The sequence below is a fragment of the Sturnira hondurensis genome, unplaced genomic scaffold (assembly GCF_014824575.4).
Source record: "Sturnira hondurensis isolate 20B ecotype Veracruz unplaced genomic scaffold, ASM1482457v3 Scaffold0001120, whole genome shotgun sequence".
In the NCBI taxonomy this organism is placed as follows: domain Eukaryota; kingdom Metazoa; phylum Chordata; class Mammalia; order Chiroptera; family Phyllostomidae; genus Sturnira; species Sturnira hondurensis.
Genome location: NW_028073751.1, coordinates 2,395,079 through 2,415,340, shown reverse-complemented (window position 1 = coordinate 2,415,340; position 20,262 = coordinate 2,395,079). Strand labels below are relative to the sequence as shown.

Here is a 20,262-nt window from a genome sequence, read left to right as displayed (position 1 = left end):
TATAGAGAGGGGAAGAGAAGGAGAGAAATATCAATGTGTGGTTGCCTCTTACACCCTGCATACTGGGGACCTAGCCCTAAACCCAGGCATGTGCCCTGGCTGGGAATCGAACTGGTGACCCTTTGGTTCGCAGACCTGCACACAATCCACTGAGCCACAACAGCCAGCACCACTTCTCTTCTAATATCCCAGCCCAATCACCTCTCCAGCCATTGTTTGTCCCTGAAATAAGAATACTCAAGCATGTCTGTAATTGTGACATATTGTTCCTTAATGTTCCCATTTTGTTTCTGATAATGCCAGTTCTGGGTATCTTAAAACTCAGGGGCATCTGACAAGAGGCTTTTGAGAAGAGTCTCAAATGGTAAGGAGAGTTTTGGCGGGTAGAGAAAAGGGTATTCAGGCCAAGGCCCAGAGGAGTATGACAAAGCTGACAAAGGGTGTTGTGGAGAAAAAGGTGGTGAGTAACAGGAAATGAGACTGAAAGAGCCTTGTAGGCCAAGCTGAAGGTGTGGACCTGATTCTGAGGGCAGTCAGAAGCCATTGAAGAGTTTGGCCAGTGAGTATATATTTCAGCACCACAGAAAGAAGTGTTAAAATAGCTTACAGTAATTGATGGCTTGCTTTGTAATAAAAAAAAAAAAGATTATTTCTGCCCTGGCTGGTGTGGCTCAGCGGACTGAGTGCCAGCTTGCGAACAAAAAGTTTGCCTGTTCAATTCCCAGTCAGTGCCCATGCCTGGGTTGCAGGCCAGGGTCCCCAACTGGGGGCGTGTGAAAAGCAACTGTTCCATGTTTCTCTCCCTTTCTCTCTCCCTCCCTTCCCCTCTCTCTAAAAATAAATAAATAAAATCTTTTTTTTAAAAAAAGATGATTTCTTTTAGTCTTCCCAACAGTCCTATGAGGCAGTATTATTTCCATCTAATTTTAAAGGAAAGAGAGCATGAGGAAGATTGTTTCCTCAAGGTCACAGATAGGAGTTAATCCTGCAGTCTGTCGTTTTCGTAATCATGCTCCCGGCTTTGAGGGAGGGCACGGATCGGGTGAGGGTTCTGGAGACAATTGGGAAAGAAAGGACACCAGACCCCACGACTGCCTGGACTGTGGGTGTGAGGATGATAACACTTTTAGGGATGGTGTTCAGTTTTCTGCTTGCACACCAGGATACGCATGCAAAAACACAAGCTCTCTGGGCAAGAGCGCGGAGAAGGAGCCAGAGCCTGCTAGCCAGGGGCCCCGGCTCCGAGGCGGCGCAGACCATTGCGGCAGGGTAGGTCACCCACGTACCAGTGACTCTGAAGTAAGAGTGGGTCGGCCTGCCGACCTGACCGAGGCGACTGCCGAGAGCAGTGCCATCTAGTGGAGGCCGTCACTGTGGCACCTGAGCCCCATGAAGTCACTGCCAGGAGGCATGCCGGGAATGGCGCCGCCGGGGGCGGGTCATCAGAGGGACAGAGAAGGGGCGTGCACCCAACTGCATGCGGTCTGGGCCTGTCTGGTGTCTGTCCAGCTGTGGATTCAGCTCCTCAAAAATACCAGGACTCTCTGTCTTCCTGGACTGTACAGTTTCCGCTTGCCTAGAGACTAGACCTCCTCCACTCCCACGCACTGAGTTGAAAAGTCACCTCTCCCGCTCTCCCTGAGCCCTAGGTTTACTCCCTAAAACAACCCTTCTTCTGTTTTTTTTAAAGGATTTTATTTATTTATTTTTAGAGAGAGAGAAGAAGGGAGGGAAAAAGAGAAACATCAGTTGGTTGCCTCTTGCGTATCCCCTTCTGGGGACCTGGCCCACAACCCAGGTATGTGCCCCAGCAGGAACCCAACCAGTGATCTGGAGGTTTGCAGGCCAGTGCTCAGTCTACTGAGCCACAACCGCCAGGACTAAAACAGCCCTTTTTAAGTGGAGTTTTACCTGTTTGCTTCTTTGTCTGTCCCCACAACTACAGTGCAAGTTTTATGGCGAGGTGACTGGCACAGAGAAGGGGCTCAATAAATACTTTATGAATACTGAATGAATGAATACCTTGGCATAATCCTTCGCATAATCCAATCCTTGCCTGGCATAAAGCAGCTTCAGGACCTGGCACGGTGGTGTGAGAGATCAGAGCAACACAGAATAAGCCGGCCCTGCAGATGGAGAAGAGAGGACTGAGGATAGTGGGTCCTCTCAGTGTCCCTTAAGCTACCACCCACAGGGGTCTAGTTTAGGGACACATGACTTCCTGAGGATGACCAGGAGAACTTGTGCCTGTGTACCAGCTTTCGTTCCTGTGGCCTCATGGACCTGTCCCTGCTCCTCTGGTGGAGGTTTTGAGTCCCTTCTGTGCCATCCAGGGCAGCTGGGGACAGCATCTTTGTACTCCAGCAGCACCTTGTCTCTCTTTGTTCTTTGACCTATCAGAGAAATCCCAAGCTCAGCCCAGACAAATGACTCATTATAGCCTCAAGAAATGAAAAGCCAGAAACCCAGGCTCCAACAGCAGCACAGCCCATGGGAAAGGCACTAAGGGAAACCAGCCAGCAGGTGCCCTCTAGAGCCAGTAGAGACCACTGTCACACCCTCAGTCTTCTCTGGGTCCAAAGTCAAGAAATTCTGCCCTCTGCCCTCAAGGATGTCTCCATCTGGTTGTGGGAAGAATTTTAAATGGGTCTTCATCACCATAGCAACAAAAATAACAGCTATGATTTCTTGCTGAATGCTTACCAGGTGCCAAACACTGCTCTAAGCATTTGGCTTGCAGCCTCTCATACCTCGAACAATCCCTTTGCGGATTAGCAATCTGAGGCTTGGGGAGGTTAAGCCCATCCATACAGTTGAAGGAATGGGTATAAAGCAGAGTTTGAGAGGAGGGTTCTGGGTGAGTTGGGAGGTGATGCACATTCAGTTTGGGCCGACTGTGATGCAGCTCTTTAGTTGGAAGGAAAGGCTTGTGCTAGAGGTGTCATCAGTGATGAATAAGCCCTTTTTGCTAGGCTAAGGTGCTTGTACTTGCTCCTTTAGGCTCCACATCAACGGCTCCTTTCCACTGTGTTTCTATCTTAGGTGGTCAAGTGCTATGATTTGACCTAAGGCACTGGAGCTGGAAATTCTGGCTCTGCTACAGTCTGGCTGCAGGACCTTAGGCCTCAGTGTCTTCTCTTGGAAAAAACCATTACTCAGACACTTTCTACCGAGCTCATGGTTCTCTATTCATAGCTCCAGAGCACAGTTAAGCTCAGATGAGATGCAGAAGCAGTTTTTAATTAACTTCAGCCTTTTCCTTAAATAGCCCCTTTCTCATCTCATAGGTGCCCCTAGGACACAGGACAGACACAGAGGAAGGAGGCAGGAGCAAGAACAGAGGCCCTTCTGTCTGTGTATCCCTGAGTGGATGAGCTGTCTGTTTGGCCCTCTCCGACAGTTCCAATCGGTCCCCTGGTCAGATCTCAGGCCCAGAGGGACAGCATCTCTTCTTCATCCTCCTCTTTACAGTCTCCATTCATCCATTCATTAAATGTGCCTAGCTTTGTAGTAGGCCCTGGTATATAGTCATGAACCACAACAGGTAGAAGGTGAAGCTACCTCTGCTCAAGCCTGGTTGGCCACCAGGTGTCACCAGTGCCAGTCACAAGGTCTCTCTCTCCAAGGTCTGAGAAAAAATGAACTGGAATGGGGAAGTGTGGATGAGTGAACATGACCAGATTCTCTCACCAGCTTGAATCAGAAGCAAGTTCCTCAAGTGGGGAAAAACAAAAAACAAAGAACCCAATGCACCTCCTCACCCCTCCACCACCAAAAAGACACACCCTCATGACTTCCTCAACAGCCCAGCTTGCCTGGGACCTTGGGAACTCACAACCTTTGTGCAGCCTGTAGCCCATCCCCCACAGACAGTCCACCAGGCTTCTTGGAAACCCCTTTGGGGACTATAGCTCATCTACAGGCAGCTTATACTATTACAAGATTCTTCCTGACTTAAAAACCATAATTTGGCACTTACTTCAACTTGTCCTAGTTCTGCCTTCCGTGGTGACAAAGAGGAAGACCCTTCTGACCCATAAAGCCCTTCAGACACTCAAAGTTCCTTGATTTCCTGAGTTTGTTTGCTCGTTCATCATTCATGACCACATACAGAGCATTTACTGTATGTCAGGCCTTCAGTCCATAGCAAAGAGCAAGCAAGGCTGATGCTTGTCCTCCCATGGCTTTTACTCTGTCCAAGAAACCAACAGCCAAACCAGCAGCAACAATAAAATATGCACAAGGCCAAATAGGAGAGATCTGGGCTGACACAGACCAGGAGGCAAGGCCCTCAGCCAGCATGGGACCCACGGAGTCTTGCTGGGGAGATAGGTCTCTCTGTGGTCAGGCAAAGGGTGAGCAACTTCAATGCTGTTTCAAACATCGAAGTTTTGAAAGAAAACTTGGGAGAGTTTTGCAGGTACCCTGAGCTTAGTTTGCTCATTGGAAAATGCAGCATCGTGGGGACAAGCGGAGTGTTTGGAGGGCTGGAAAAGCCATCCAGATAATGAGAAAGAGCATGGAGTATCAGGGGCTCCATCAAGGCTCAGTCTTATTGGAGTGTACAACTGAGGAAGGAGCAGTGAGGCAAGGGGTCCAAAAAGGAGGAGTCACCCTCAGGTCCTTCAGCGGCTTCTGGACGCATGTGTCCAATGCCCAGATCTGGTCTGATGTGAGTTCTGGGGAACCAGGAAGTTACCTTCCTTAATGTAGACACTGCATTCCCACACACACAGCCAAGGAAGGCAAGAGCCTTTTGATGCTGGCTTACAGTGCACTGTTGGTCCTTCAGGGCCCTTGAAGACTCTTCACTCAAAGTGCTAGGAGGGCACAGTGTCCCCATCTAGGGGATCACACAGCTGAGTGAATGAACCTCAGACAGAGCTGTATTCCCATTGCTCTCTTGCTCATTTCCTTTTTACTCAGTTTTATTTTTATTTTTTATAATTCATGCACTGCTTTATCAATTATGAAGTAGGCATTTTTATTTTATTAAATTTTTTTATTGATCAGACTTCTAGCCAAGATGGAGGTGTAGGGTAGCTACACTGTGCCTCCTTGCACAACCAAATTTGGACAACAACAAATTTAATAACATAAAACAACCAGAACTGCCAGAAAATCAAACTGTATTGAAGTCCGACAACCAAGGAGTTAAAGAAACATTCATCCAGACCTGTAGGAGGGGCAGAGATGGGTAGCAAAATGGAGAGGAAGCCTGCAAGATGGTGGCTGGTGGATCAGGTGAGGCACTGGCTAGCAGAGCAGGCGGTCCCACATTTGCATGTGGGTAAACCTGGAGGAACAACTGGAGAGCAGGACAGACTGCACAACCAGGGTTCCAGTGTGGAGAAATAAAGGCTCAAAACCTCTAACTAGAAAAACCCGTGGAGTTTGCGGTGGTGGGAGAAACTCCCAGCCTCACAGGAGGGTTCATTGGAGAGACCCACAGGGTCCTAGGGTGCACACAAACCCACCCAACCAGGAATCAGCACCAGAAGGGTCTGATTTGCCTGTGGGTGGTGAAGTGACTGAAAGCCTGCCCAGAGCCAAATAAACAGGATTTGTTTGCTCTCTGACCCCTCTCCCACATAGAGTGTCACAACACAGCAACTGAGTTGCCCCACCCTGGTGAATACCTAAGGCTCTGCCCCTTACTATGTAACAGGCACACTGAGACAAAAAAAAAAAATGTCTACGGAAAGAACAGATGGAAGCTACAGAAAAAATACAACTAAGCATTGAAGAAACAGCCAACCTATCAGATGAACAATTCAAAATATTGGTAATCAGGATGCTCACAGAATTGATTGAATTTGGTTGCCAAATAGAGGAAAAAGTGAAGGCTATGAAAAGTGAAATGAAGGAAAATGTACAGGGAATCAACAATGACAGGAAGGAAACCGGGACTCAAATCAATAGTGTGGATGGAGCAAAAGGAAGAAATAAACATTCAACCAGAACAGAATGAAAAACAAGAATTAAAAAAAATGAGGAGAGGCTTTGGAAATTCCTGGACAACTTTAAACAATTCAACATCTGAATCATAGGGGTACCAGAAGGGGAAGAGGAAGAACAAGAAATTGAAAACTTATGAGAAAACATAATGAAGGAGAACTTCCCCAATCTGGCAAAGGAAAGAGACTTCCAGGAAATCCAGGAAGCTCAGAGAGTCCCAAAGAAGTTGGACCCAAGGAGGAACACACCAAGGCACATCATAATTACATTAGCCAAGATAAAAGATAAGGAGAAAATCTTAAAAGCACCAAGAGAAAAGGAGACAGTTACCTACAAAGGAGTCCCAATTAAGACTTCTACCTGATTTCTCAAAAGAAACCTTACAGGCAAGAAGGAGCTGGAAAGACATATTTGAAGTCATGAAAGGCAAGGACCTACATCCAAGATGACTCTATCCAGCAAAGTTATCATTTAGAATGGAAGGACAGATAAAGTGCTTCCCAGATAAGGTCAAATACAAGGAGTTCATCTTCACCAAGCCCTTATTATATGAAATGTTAAAGGGACTTGTCTAAGAAAAAGAAGAAGATCAAAAATATGAACAGTAAAATGACAACAAACTCACAACTATCAACAACCGAACTTTAAAAAAAATCAAAAACTGAAACAAACTAAGCAAACAACTAGAACAGGAACAGAATCACAGAAATGGAGATCACATGGAGGTTATCAGCAGGGAGGGGGAAGGGAGGGAAAAGGTACAGGGAATAAGTAGTATAAATTGTAGGTAAAAAACAGACAGTGGGGAGTTAAGAATAGTATAAGAAATGTAGAAGCTAAATGACTTATATGTATGACCCATGGACATGAACTAAGGGGAGCAGGAAATACAGGTGGGAGGGCAGAGGAGAATAAAGGGGGGGAAATGGAACAACTGTAATAGCATAATCAATAAAATGTATTTTTAAGACTTTATTTATTTTTAGAGAGAGAGAAAGAGAAGGAGAAAGAGAGAGAGAGAAACATCAATGCGTGGTTGCCATTCATGTACCCCCTACTGGGGACCTGGCCCAAAACCCAGGCATATGCCCTGACTTGGAATCGAACTCACAACCCTTAGGTTCTCAGGCAGGTGCTCAATCCACTAAGCAGGGCCATAATCAATAAAATGTATTTAAATTTTTTTATTGACTGATTTTTTTAGAGAAAGAGAAAAAGAGAGAGAGAGAGAGATCTATCTGTTGTTCCACTTACTATACATTCATTTGTTGAGTCTTGTATGTGCCTTGACCGGAAATTGAACCCACAACCTTGGTGTATCAGGATGATCCTCTAACAAACTGAGCTACCCTACCAGGGTTTATCTCAGTTTTAATTACACAAATGATATGCATTAACTTTAATTAAAATTTACAACTACAATAAACAAAATAAAATTCTAAAAACCTGCACTATTTAAATACTTGCACTATTGTATTTACTGCTGTGCAACAATTACCCCAAAACTTAGTAGCTCCAAACAAGCATTTGTTCTCTCACAGTTTCTCAGACGCAGGAATTTTAGAGTGGCTGAACTGGGCTTCTCACGAGATGGTAATCAGGTTGTCAGAGCCGCAGTCTCTGACAGTTTCACTCACAAGGTGTATGGTTTTCAGACCTGGCCAAATGTTCCTAGTTGCTGGTGACAGGCCTTGCAGCCCACCACTTGGAGCTCTCTGTAGCTTCTTGAGAGTCTTATGGTACGACTGTCCCCAGAGCAAGTGATCCAAAAAAGAGAACAAGAAGAAGCCGCCAAGCCTTTTATGATCTAGTTAGTCATACACTTAAAAAATTTTGTTTTAAACTTTAGTGTTGATCTGAGAGAGAGAGAGATAAACATTGACTTGTCCCACTTACTTCTGCATTCAGTGGTTGACCCTGCACGGGCCCTGACGGGGGACGGAGCCCACAACCCTGGCGCGTGGGACGGCGCTCCGACCAGCCAGGCTGCCCGGCCAGGGCAGTCCTCCAAGTTTGAAGGGAGGAGTATCAAATAATTGGTGAATATATTCTTTAACCCCCAGACAGCCTAAATCCCCTTCCAAAATAACCATTATGAATATTTTGTTGTATTTACAACCAGAATTTTTCTCGTGCAAATATATCTACTTTAAAAAAATAAAAATGGTCCCTGGCTGGTGTAGCTCAGTGGACTGAGCACAGGCCTGCAAACCAAACAACCGTGGTGCGATTCCCAGTCAGGGCACATGCCTGGGTTGCGGGCCAGTTCCCAGTGGGGGACTCAGGAGAGGCAACCATACATTGATATTTCTCTCCTTCTCTCCTTTCTTTCCTCTCTGCAGAAGCACAAAAACATAAACAGTTAGAAGTGAGTCTCCCTCTCTTGCTTACTCTCAGTCACTCAGTTCAGTGCCCTCCCAGTGTTATAAAATACTCATTTCTTCACCTTTGTTTCCACACTCGCTGTTCAGCAACTGCCATGTTCCTTCACTGTGCCTCTCAGAGATTTCTACAGAAGCATATAAAGAGCTGTCTCATTTTTTAAAAAGAGCTGAACATTTCCTTGAATGGGAGCATCAGAGATTATTTAATATGGACTATTTTGCAACTAGTTCTATGACTTAAAAATACACTATAAACATCTTTTGGTGCCAGTAAATCTAGCACTATACCATCTTTTTTGTGGTTCCTTACTATGTACCATCATTGTATCATGATAATGCAATAAGAAGACAGACACAATCACATACTGTATAATTTCATTTATATGGAATGCCCAGAACAGGCAAATCCCTAGAAACAGAAGGTAGATTAGTGGTTGCCTGGGGGTGAGGTGGGGGTGAGGGTGGTTGAGAGGTGATGGCTAAGGGATTTCTTTTGGGGGTGTTGAAGGTGTTCTAAAGTTGATTGTGAGGATGGTTGCACAACTATGTGAGTATACTAAAAACCACTTAATTGTGCACTTTAAATAGGCGAGTTATATGGTATATTAATTACATCTCAATAAAGCTGTTACCAAAAACAAACGACAAACAACTGTAGATCTCTGCACCCTGCTGGATACCTACTTCCCAGAGGATGTGGTCCATTATTCACTCCCTAGAGATACTGTAGCTCGACCGGATGTGCTTCTGCACCCCAACCGTGCATCATTCACCCCTTTTTTTCTATCACATCTACCAAGCTATCACCTTATCCAGGAAAGACCGTGACACACCAGTTGACTCCCTCCTGGTGCAATGAAATCATCACAAGGAGGTGGCTGGGGTCAGACTCAGAGCTACCCATGGGTGAGACATCAAATCTCTGTTGGAAAGGTGACTGAAGCCCATGGTAAAGGCCAAGATGACAGGGTCTGGCAATCCCAGGAGTGTGACTGTTTTGTTTTTTTTTTAAGATTTTATTTATTTATTTTAGACAGGGGGGAAGGGAGGGAGAGAAACATCCATATGTGGTTGCCTCTTGCGCGCCTCCTACTGGGGACCTGACCTGGCCCGCAACCCAGGCATGTGCCCTGACTGGGAATCAAACTCATGACCCTTTGGTTTGCAGGCCAGTGCTCAACCCACTGAGCCACACCAGCCAGGACCAGGAGTGTGACTGTTACTGGCGATGATGAAAAATGTGGTGGTAGTGGTGACAAAGAGTTAGCAGCTACTGAGCACCTACAAGAAGTCAAGTCTACAACAGCATTATTTTCCATCCTCATGACAATCTTCTGAGATAAAAGGTGTTACCACTCCTATTTTTGGTGTGAGGAAACTGATGCTCAAAGAAGTTAAATAACTGGGCCAAGGTCACATAACTAGTAGAGGCAGAGGCCAAATTGGATCCATGATTAGCTGCTATTAAAATTCCCCCAATGTCGTTTGTCCTAGCAGGGTTCAGGGGCCTGCGCACCTTAATTTCAGAAACTTTTAAACATGCAAGGGGTTATGTGAGCAAAGGGCGGCTCCTTTGAGGCCACAGGCTTCCCTATGCCACGCACACCCTGTCCCAGAACCAGTGTCTGCTGAACAAGTGCTTAGAGGTTTATTTCTCTCCCAGGCACATTGATGATGAGGATGGAAGTTATAACTGGGCTGGATATAGAAATGAGAGATGCCCTGGCTGGTGTGGCTCAGTGGTTGAGTGCTGGCCTGCAAACCAAAGGATCACTGTTCGATCCTCAGTCAGGGCACATGCCTGGGTTGCAGGCCAGGTCCCCAGTTGCAGGAGTTGGGGGAGTGGTGCATGAGAGGCAACCACACATTGATGTTTCTCTCCCTCTCTTTCTCCCTCCCTTCCCCTCTCTAAAAATAAATAAATAAACTCTTTAAAAAGTTCTTTCTCTTAAAAAAAAAGATACCAGTCATAGTGGATTAGGGCCCACCTTAATGTCATTAGGATGAAGTCATTACATCCACAAGGACACTATCTCCAAATAGGGACACTATCTCGAATTCATGGGTACTAGGGACTTAAGATTTCAATGTATCTTTCTTTAAAAAAGATTTTATTTATTTATTTTTAGGGAGAGGGGAAGGGAGGGAGAAAGAGAGGGAGGGAAACATCAATCGATTGCCTCTGGTCTGTCTCCAACTGGGGACCTGGCCCACAACCCAGGCATGTGTCCTGACTAAGAATCGAACGGGCGACATTTCAGTTTGCAGGCCAGACATATCTCCTTAGAGGACACAGTTCAACCCAGGGTCAGTGAGGTAAGAAGGGGTCATAGAAAGGGGTCTTGAGATTGGTCAGAGCCCTGCAGACTGTGACCAAGGTCTCAGTTCCTGGAGAGCATCAAGACAGCTGCATGTGTGGGACTGTCTTCAACACTGAGACAGACTAGCTCTTCCCAACTGACACAGCCATCTAAAGAGGAAGCTAAGGGCCACAGAGGGAAATTATGCCTAAGTTCCAGGCTGCCTGTCTCACACGCTGTGGAGTGACCTTGCGTGGTAGTTGCTTCTTCCCTCCAGATACCGGGAAGTGCTCAGCTCTCATTTCTTTCTTTTTAAATGTATCTATTTTTAGAGAGGGGAAGGGAGGGAGAGAGACTTCAATGTGTTGTTGCCTCTTGTGCACCCCTCCGACTGGGAAGCTGGCCCGCAACCCAGGCATATGCCCTGATTGGGAATTGAACCGGTGACCCTTTGGGTTGCAGGCCAGCACTCAATCCACAGAGCCACACCAGCCAGGATGACTGGTATCCTTATAAGAAAAGAAAACACCACATGAAGACAGGGACACACCAGCTGAAGCGCATCATGTAATGGAGGCAGAGACGGAAGTGCTGTGGCTGCGCACCAAGGAACACCTGGGGCTACCTCACCTGAGAGGCTTCCAAGGAAGCGTGGTCCTGTCAACACCTTGATTCGAGACTTCTGGCCTCCAGAAGTGTGAGAGAATACATTTCTGTTGATTATAGCCACCACATTTAACTTTGTTACAGTAGCCCTAGGAGAATGACAAAGACCCCCACCATGCTTACCTGCCTCAGCCACACTACCCGTCTCTCTGCTCCTCCATAGGCTAAGCTCCTTCTCACAGCTCCGGGGCCTTCCTACATGCTGCTCTCTCAGAATGTTCTATACCAACACCTTGCCCACATCCCATCTCTTGCTCCTTCCGAACCTGGCTTAAAGGACACTCCTTCAGGAAAATTTGGACTGGGGTTTCCCTCAGAGCAGCAATAGGGATGCAATCTTCACAACTCTTAGCACATCTGGGTTTAATTACTTTCTCTTATGGGGTGTAATACCCGTTGCTCTGGCCCAGCTGCAGTTGTCATGACAACGGTGCCTGACACATTCATAAGCAGTCCTATCTACCCCCAAAGTCCCAAGGCTGAGGCAATGTTAGAATTTTTTTTCTCTTTATAGCATTCTCTAAACAGTAAACAACCAATTTATGTTCACTGACAGGTAAAGAAACCCCAGAAAACACCATGAACAAAAAGGGAAAAATATACTAAAAATTACCTATATTCCCACTGCACAGAGTAATCATTGTTAGCATTTTGTCATATCTCCTTCCAGACTTTTTCATGTCATGTATGTTTCTTTTTTAAAGAACATTTTATTTATTTCTTTTTAGAGAAAGGGGAAGGGGTGGAGGAAGAGAGGGAGAGAAACATCAGTGGGTTGCCTCTCCTATGCTCCCAGACCAGGGCACCGAACCCACAACCCAGGCATGTGTCTTGACCAGGAATCGAACTGGCAACCTTTTGCTTTGAGGGATGGCGCCCAACCAGCTGAGCCACACGAGTCAGGGCAGCCACACATATTTCTTAAAATGCAATTCTACTGTTTTGTGCACTGCTGTTCTCCAGTAAGAAGCATATAATAAGCATATTTAAAGGTCAGTAATTCAAAATTTCATCACCATTTTCAGTGGTTGCCCAACATTCTACTGTAAGATGAACCACAATTTATTTAGTTAACCAGTCTCCAACTGTGGGGCATTTACATAATTTGTAGTTTTTCTCTGGTGTGAATAATGCTACTAAAAACATTTGAAAAATGGGCCTTCTGTGCACTTGTCTGATCCTTCCTTCCTTCCTTCCTTCCTTTGACGGCCTCTTGATGTTCATTTTTCACTTGGTATAAAACATACAGAAGGCTTGGGTGTGGCTTGGATGCTAAAGTATAGACTTTCTCAATTTCCTTTTTGGTGTTTTGCTGTTTTGATATAAAAGAACCCAAGTGCTTGTGCTTGCTGCAACCTGCGTAGCTTATGAGGCAAGTGGGGTGGAATGGGGAGGGGACAGAATCTGACACTGCATCTGGAAGCCTGGTGGCTGGGGCTGGCTTTGCCAGGCTGGCTGCCAGGCTGCTCTCCCGTGGCTTCCTCAGTCAGGTCACAGGTGATCATGCCGCTGGAGGCCGGGCAGAGCTTCTGAGTGCCCTGGGGACTCCAATCCCATAGCCATGAACGAGACAGTGGACTTCCAAAAAAGAAGCTCATGCACAAGTGACAGGAGTTGGCCGTAGGGATTGCTTTTCTGGGGTACTTGGCACTTCCACAACTGCTGTTACTGAAAGGGAACCCAGGGGGCCCTCGGCTATGAGCAAGCTGGTGGCTGCCGTGCTCTTGCTTGCCTACTGGTGGAAAGCTCGGGGGTGACCCCTTCCTTGCCTTGGTGAGAGATTGCAGGTGGTCAGGGCTAGAGCCGTGGAGCTCATTTGCAGAGGGGACTGTGGGAGGCGGCTAGACTGAGATGTATGCGTGGTGATTATTTTTTCCCTTTTTTAATTGAATGTATTGGGGCGACATTGGTTAATAAAATGATGGAGGTTTTGCCCTGGCCAGGTAGTGCAGTTTTTTAGAGCATCATCCCTATACACAGAAGTTGTGGTTCGATCCCCACTCAGGACATATACAGGAAGCAACCAATGAATGACGAAATAGGTGAAACAGCGGATCCATGTTTCTCTCTCTCTTTCTGTAAAATCAATAATAAATAAAAACTTTTAAAAATTATACTGGTTTCAGGTTAAAGGTGATTATTTCTTGAGGAAAGATTCCTGGGAGTGGGGGGAGGGGGAGAAGGGCACGGGGGAGGGGGGTGTCAATGGTGGTGAACACACAGCCCAGTGCACAGATAATGTGTCATAGAATTGGGCACTTCAAACCTGTGTGATTTTGTTAACCAAGATCCCTCAATAAATTTCATAGCAAGAAAAAAATAAATAAAAAGGATTCCTAGAAATGGATTGCTAGGTCCATGATTATGTGTGTGTTTTTCAGACTTCGAAGCACAGCGCCAACCTGGCTTATCAAGTAAGGGATCTTCTGCCAGGGAAGGAACAACAGGGTTTGGAGAAAAGTCAGGTTTCAGAGGAAACGACAACCAGTGCGGAGCAGCAGGGCTGGCGGCCGCGGTGCCGCCCACGGGAGTCGTTGCTGGAAAGCAGGGCAGGACCCTGGGGGGCTAGAGGCTGCTCGGGGCAGCTGCGTGGGCCTTCTCTCAGGCAACCTCCATTTTCTTTGGCCTCAAAACAGCCGAGACCTTGTCCACCTCACTGAGCCCTTCTGTAAGCCAAATGGTAGGGGAGAGAAAATGGAGGGAATTACCTCCATTCTTAAGAAATGATTTTCAAAACCAAGGGAGTTTTCAGGAAGCCTCGTTGTGTCTTCTTGTGCCTGATCGTGATGTGGGGGCGGGTCAACGCAAGGTCCCTCCGACCAGGTAGGAATGAACTGCCGCTGCTCTGTGGGGAGCGCCCCAGGGCCACTCTCCAGGCCTGCGCATCCTCAAATCAGATCAGCTCGCCAGGCTGCCAGGAAGAGGCCAGAGGCACCTCCCGCTCCAGCAGAAACTGTAAGCATGAAACTGGATCCCGGCACTTTCTGCCCTTTCCCAGAAAATCAAGGCACAAAGCAAGCCCTTTGGAGCAACCCACCTGACTTCCAGTCCCCACCCCCTCATTTACTATCTGTGGAGCATGGGAAGGTTAGTTCACCTCACTGACTCTCAGATTTCCCATCTGTAAAATGGGGATAATACTATAACTATCTGACAGGGTAGCTGAGTTGATTAAGTGAAATAATATACACAACACTTGGTATAATTTATTATTATCACCCGTGCAACTTCCTTTTTGGCTAGAACCACCAGACTCTCTCTGAGAAGTCACAGGCGTGACCACTTCCTGTGAAGAGCCCAAATCCTACACTCCTCTGCTGGCTTTCTGCTCCTACCAAGCTCTGTACTCAAAAGGCTGCTGTAACAGGAAATAATTGTTCATTGTCCCCGCCTCCCTTCTGATATCACAGTCTTCAGAAAAAGAGAATCTCATCTGGAAATCAGAATAAAAATAATCAGGCCGATCAGCACGGTGTAGCACATGATACCTTAGGCTGGGTGTGCAAACGCTGTGTGGGGAGTGGTAGAAGGCGTTTAATTGTGCATAGGGAGGACCTGGTGTTGGGTTGTGGTTCAGGAGCGTGTGAGGCAATTCATGAAACTTGCCTTTAGGATAGCAAACTGCAGTCGAGTGGGGGCCTGCACAAGCTTTGCCAACCACACCCCCAAGACTGGGGCATGACTCATCAGGGCCTTGGGAGGAGGGCTCTTCCTCCCTCTGTAGAGACCAGGAAATACCCTTCTCCCTAGTGTACTCAGAGCTGTGGTCTGACATGCCAGGGCTGGAGTGTTGCAGAGAAAGCTTCAACTTGTTTTTAACTTTCCATTTTCAGGCTACGCCTGGAGAGGCTGCCGTTAGTCACCTCGAGCCATTGCATCGAGACTTTTCTCCCTGTTGACTGCCAGAAACAACCTTCCATCTGGAGGTAGAAGGTAGGATCAGGAGCAGCTCAGCCAGAGCTCCAAGGCTGAGACCCCTGGAGATCCCTTCTGGCTGCCCTGCCCCCACTCCCTCAACTGAGGTTTTCAACTTTGCTAAGAGCCTTCCTGGGTGGATTTTGGGGAGAGGGAAGCCCAGGTCCCCAAGGGTCCCTAAGTGGATGGCACCTCACAGGCCTGGGCCTGGGTGGGGGTAGCTGCCTTCTTTCTTCACCGCCCTGTGGTCTTCCTGGGGTTGGGTGGGGTGTATATGTGTGGGCCCACTTCTCCACCTGTTCTGTTTTCAACAAATCTCTCCTGGACTGGAGCTCTGGGATGCTATATCCCCAGCCTGTCCCCTACGGGGGTCTCCAAGAGCAGCCCCTGGTTATGGCTGGGCATCAGAAAAAGGAAGAGTTGTGGGGAGGTGCCCAGTCAGGACGTCAGTCTTGGAATGAAAGGAGAGGGACAGGAGCATAGGCATGGATTCCTTGGTACCCACAGATGGCCTACTCCAGCTTGCATCCATCCATCCCTCGGCGCAGGGGTCAGAGGGACAAGAAGGCAGCCTTTGTTTTGCTGAGTGTTTGCCTGGCAGCCCTTTGGCTCTTAGATGGGCAGCCAGGACACATCCTTCAACAGCTGACGCTCCACCTGGCCTCCCTGCAGCTGGGACTGTTGCTCCAGAGAGTCTGCCATCTGGCCGAGGAGCTGGGCCACACCCACTCCCGGTGAGTCCCTGCAGTGCCCTGTGACTGGGCACTCACTCAGCATGTCTCACTCCCCTGACCCCCAGCCCCGCCCCTCCTAGGATGTCGCTAGCTGAGTTGGAGTCTGGGATTTGGCTCTCACCTGCAGGTACCAGGGCAGCTACTGGAAGGCTGTGCGGGCCTGCCTGGGCTGCCCCATCCGCTGTGGGGCCGTCCTGCTGCTGTCCTGCTATTTCAACGCCTCCCTTCCGAACCCAGCTGGCCTGCCCTTCACTTGGATGCTCGCGCTCCTGGGCCTCTCAGTGGCCGTGAGCAGACTCCTGGACCTCCAGGTGTGACACAGAGCGATGTGGGGGGGGCATGACCAAGTGGAGGCTGTGGCAGGAAGTGTGACCTGCTCTGAGCTCAGTACGGGGAGTGGGACTAGTTTAGAGGTTGGTTCTTGGAGTGAAACCTATAATGTCCTGGAACAGCGGGGGCAGCAATGGCGGAGAAGGGGGGAAATCAGCAGTAGCTGGGAAAATTCTCTTGGAGGAGGAGAGCTCTAGCTGTCTTTCATGGAGGCTCCCTGACCCCACCCTGCTGTCCACAGTGCCTGGCCCCAGCTGAGGTCTCTGCAGTCTGTGAACAAAAGAAACTCAACGTGGCCCATGGGCTGGCGTGGTCATTTTATATCGGGTACCTGCGGCTGATTCTGCCAGGTGGGCCACCCTCTACGTCCTCATTTCTAGATCTACAAGACACACAGACATCGAGACACACAGTTTCCCCAAGTTGGTATATTTTACAAAGTATTTTCATGTCTAACAAATCACTTGAGTCCCAAAGCAATCCTATAGGCATGAAGAATGTTGTTACTGTGTCTGTGAATATCAGGTGAATATCAAGTGACTTGTTCAAGGTCACCCATGAATTCTTTCAACACCTATTTACTGCGTGCTGTGTGTCCTTCACGTGCATTTTCTCTTTTCATTCACCCCTATGACAAAGGGGGTGATTATTATTCTTGCTTAAGAGATAAGAAAATTTTGGTTCTGAGAGATAAAGTGACTTGTCCAAGTCACACAGCTTAGTGAGAGAAGACAGGATCTGAAAGGAGACAGTGTGGGCAGAGCTTGGACCCTTGACCACTGCACTGTGAGTCTCCGTGTGGCGTCTCACTCTTCTGACTTGCCAGCCCAGGCCAGGGTTCTCCCACATCTTGTTGCTGCCTTCCCTGAATACCTGGGCTTTTGCTAGGAAATGGCTCGTGCCGGAGGTCTGACTCTGTGCGCCTGGGGGTGCTGGCAGTGTCAGCACAGGGCTCTGCCTGACTCTCAGAGCCCTGGAAGCTGTGCTGGGAAGGAGAGGGGCTGGCAGAAATCTGGACAAAGGACAAATAAGGGGAGAAAGTGGTGGTAGGAGTAGGTGGAGGGGAGGGTTCTTGGATGCACTGGCCTCTGAGGCAGTATGAGGGGACTGGACTCTCATTTCTCTTGAACACACACATGGAGGGGACCAATGACCCAGGTGGAAGACAGGATTTGTGAGAATGTCTTCTTGGGCCTCTATACCTCAGAGCTTCCAGCCCGGATCCGCAGTTACAATCAGCGCCACAACAACTTGCTACAGGGCACAGCAAGCCACCGGCTGTACATTCTCTTCCCGTTGGACTGTGGGGTGCCTGATGACCTGAGTATGGTTGACCCCAACATTCGCTTCCTGCATGAGCTACCCCAGCAGAAAGCTGACCGAGCCGGCATCAAGAGCCGGGTTTACAGCAACAGCATCTATGAGCTTCTGGAGAACGGGAGACGGGTGAGTGTGCAGGAAGGTGGGTCCTGCTGAAATGACTGAGACCCACACCCTCAGAACTCTGGGCTCTGGCCAACCACTGATAAAAATGTATGGCCCTTCTCTGAGCCTCAGTTTGCCCAATGAGTCCCAGGGCTGATCAAGATTCAGCACCGAATGAGGATAAGTAGCATTTACTGAGCACGTATGCATGCCGTATGCTAGCCTAGATGCTCCATCTGTCCACGCCACGAATCCTCCCCATCATTCTGTCAGGTAGGGGCTATAATGACCTCTACTCTACGGTTGATGAAAGTGATGCTCAGAGAACCAGGGAGAAAGTGGACAATTTCAACCGGAGTATACCATGTTTTTTACCATAAAACTGCCCTAGATGAAGGCTGTGAGAACATCTGGTGGATTTCACTTGGAGGGGTGGGGACACCCAGAGCAGGGTTGAACCCCAGAGCCTGGCGCCCCGACTAGATTTCAAGCTAGAGCAGTTGACAGGCCAGCTCAGGGGGCCTCACCCTGGGATCTTAGGAAGAGGATCTGTGAGGGGCAAATTTAGCTCAGTCCTGGCCCTGAGTTTTGGGGTGGGGTATCGGAGGCAAAGTCCAACTGGACAGCATCATCCCTTCAGGGCGGCACCTCCCAAGACTTCATCTCTACAGACGGAGGGAGCGGGGTCCCTGCGCGGGTACTGGGGTCCAGAGTCTGCCTGCCCTGGTTTAGTCTGGTCCTCCCCTCCCCTCCTCCAGGTGGGCACCTGTGTTCTGGAGTATGCCACCCCCTTGCAGACCCTGTTTGCCATGTCCCAGCATACCCAAGCTGGCTTTAGCCGGGAGGATCGGCTTGAGCAGGCCAAACTCTTCTGCCGGACGCTTGATGACATCCTGGCAGATGCCCCTGAGTGTCAGAAAAACTGTCGCCTCATTGTCTACCAGGGTAAGGGACTGATGACAGTCTGGAGGGCAGGAGGAGTCAGGGGTCTCCCAGGGGTCAGAAGGGGATAGTGATAGCACCATGCCCTGGGACTTCCCAAGTGGTCAGGCAGTCAAGCCCTGGAAAGGCAGCATGGAAAGTTGGCTCTAGGGGCTCCTCGTCGCATCCAGGGAAGCAGAGGAAGTGAAAGAGCCCAGGCCAGGAACTAAGAGACTGAGAGTTGTTGCAGCCTCAGCTCTGACACTCCTTCGCTGTGTGACCTTGGGCAGGTCTCTGCCCTTCTCTAAGCATTATGTCTAAAAGCAAGAGGGTAGAATTCCACTCTCTCTAAAACCACTTCCATCTCTAGGAATCCATGAAGCTCTAACCTCCATGAGTTGGATGGGGAGGGAGAGGAGGAAGGAGGAGAGAAGGGAGGGTTGAAGAGTCTGCCCAGCAAGTCCTCTGGGTAAGGTAGAGTGGGAATGTGTGAGGTTCTCACTCCACTTCCCATCTGCATCCCAGAATCCACAGAGGAAAGCAGCTTCTCCCTGTCGCAGGAGATTCTCAGGCACCTGAAGCAGGAGGAAAAGGAGGAGGTTACTGTGGATAGTGCAAGAGCCTCGGCGATGCCTGACCCTTCCACGCTGCACCAAGAGCCCGAGCTCCTCATCAGTAGCATGGATCAGCCTCTCCCGCTCCGCACAGACGTCTACTGAGGCCCAGGGTCAGCTTGTCTGAGCCCCCAGAAATTCCCAAGACTCTCTGGATTGGGGGCTTTCTTTAGGGACGAGATGCTCAGCAAAGCCATTTCCTCCCACAGGGGCTCTCAAAGAAGGTACAGGGACCTGACATCTCAGGATGAGTCCTAGGACCTTGGGCAAGACGAGCCTCAGCGCCTTCATCTATGAAACAGGATCACAATCGCTGCCCTGCCTACCTCACAGGGTTGTTGTGAGGACTATGACTATATGGAAATTTCTTGTAAACTCTAGTTTTCTGGTACACTTAAGGAACGTGCCGGCTGTCTTCCACTGGACCCTCCGGATCTACTCTCTCCACCCCTGTCTGCCACCTCCCCCCGGGGATGGAACCTCCCTTGTCCCCTGGCATCTAGCTGTGTTTGGTCGATGGGGAACCCCAGTGGGAGAACAGAGGAAAGGAGGAGAACAAGGCTGAAGTATTTATTCCCCCAGCACCCTCCCTGTGGTGTCAAGGTCACTGAATTGTCTGCATGTCTTCACCAAACCTGCCCAGGGACCTGCCTAGGTCTCCCCTCGGCCCTTCAGACCTAGCAGAGGTGTGGCTCCTCACTGAGGGGCGTCCCATCGTGCTCACTGTCACCTTTGGTTCCCTCAACCCTGCCTTTTCTAAACGCCCCCCCTTTTAAACACTCCTCACATTACACGTTTGAGTGTGCCATCTTTCTCTGGCTGAACTCTGACCCATACAAGCTACTGGCACTTATTATCTGCAGGGTCCAGACCGGCCTGCACAGACTTGCTTCTTCACACCCCTCCTCATCCTAGTACAGGGCAGTGGGGGGTGGGTGTCAGTTCTCTGTGGACAGGCAGGCTGGGGGCAGAGACTTGGGCATCGCCCTCCCTCCACCTGCCCTTTCAGTGCCCT

The 20,262-nt window shown here is 48.8% G+C and overlaps 1 protein-coding gene across 1 annotated transcript; it reads left to right on the top strand.

Moving 5' to 3' along the window:
- The first annotated feature begins 14,669 nt into the window (after positions 1 to 14,669).
- On the top strand, positions 14,670 to 19,638 carry STING1 (stimulator of interferon response cGAMP interactor 1). The gene is made up of 7 exons (XM_037061667.1): positions 14,670 to 15,241; positions 15,731 to 15,957; positions 16,085 to 16,268; positions 16,529 to 16,637; positions 17,495 to 17,733; positions 18,471 to 18,657; positions 19,159 to 19,638. The coding sequence occupies exons 2-7, from the start codon at positions 15,731 to 15,733 to the stop codon at positions 19,350 to 19,352; spliced, it is 1,140 nt and encodes a 379-aa protein (XP_036917562.1). The 5' UTR covers positions 14,670 to 15,241; the 3' UTR covers positions 19,353 to 19,638.
- The last annotated feature ends 624 nt before the right edge of the window (positions 19,639 to 20,262 follow it).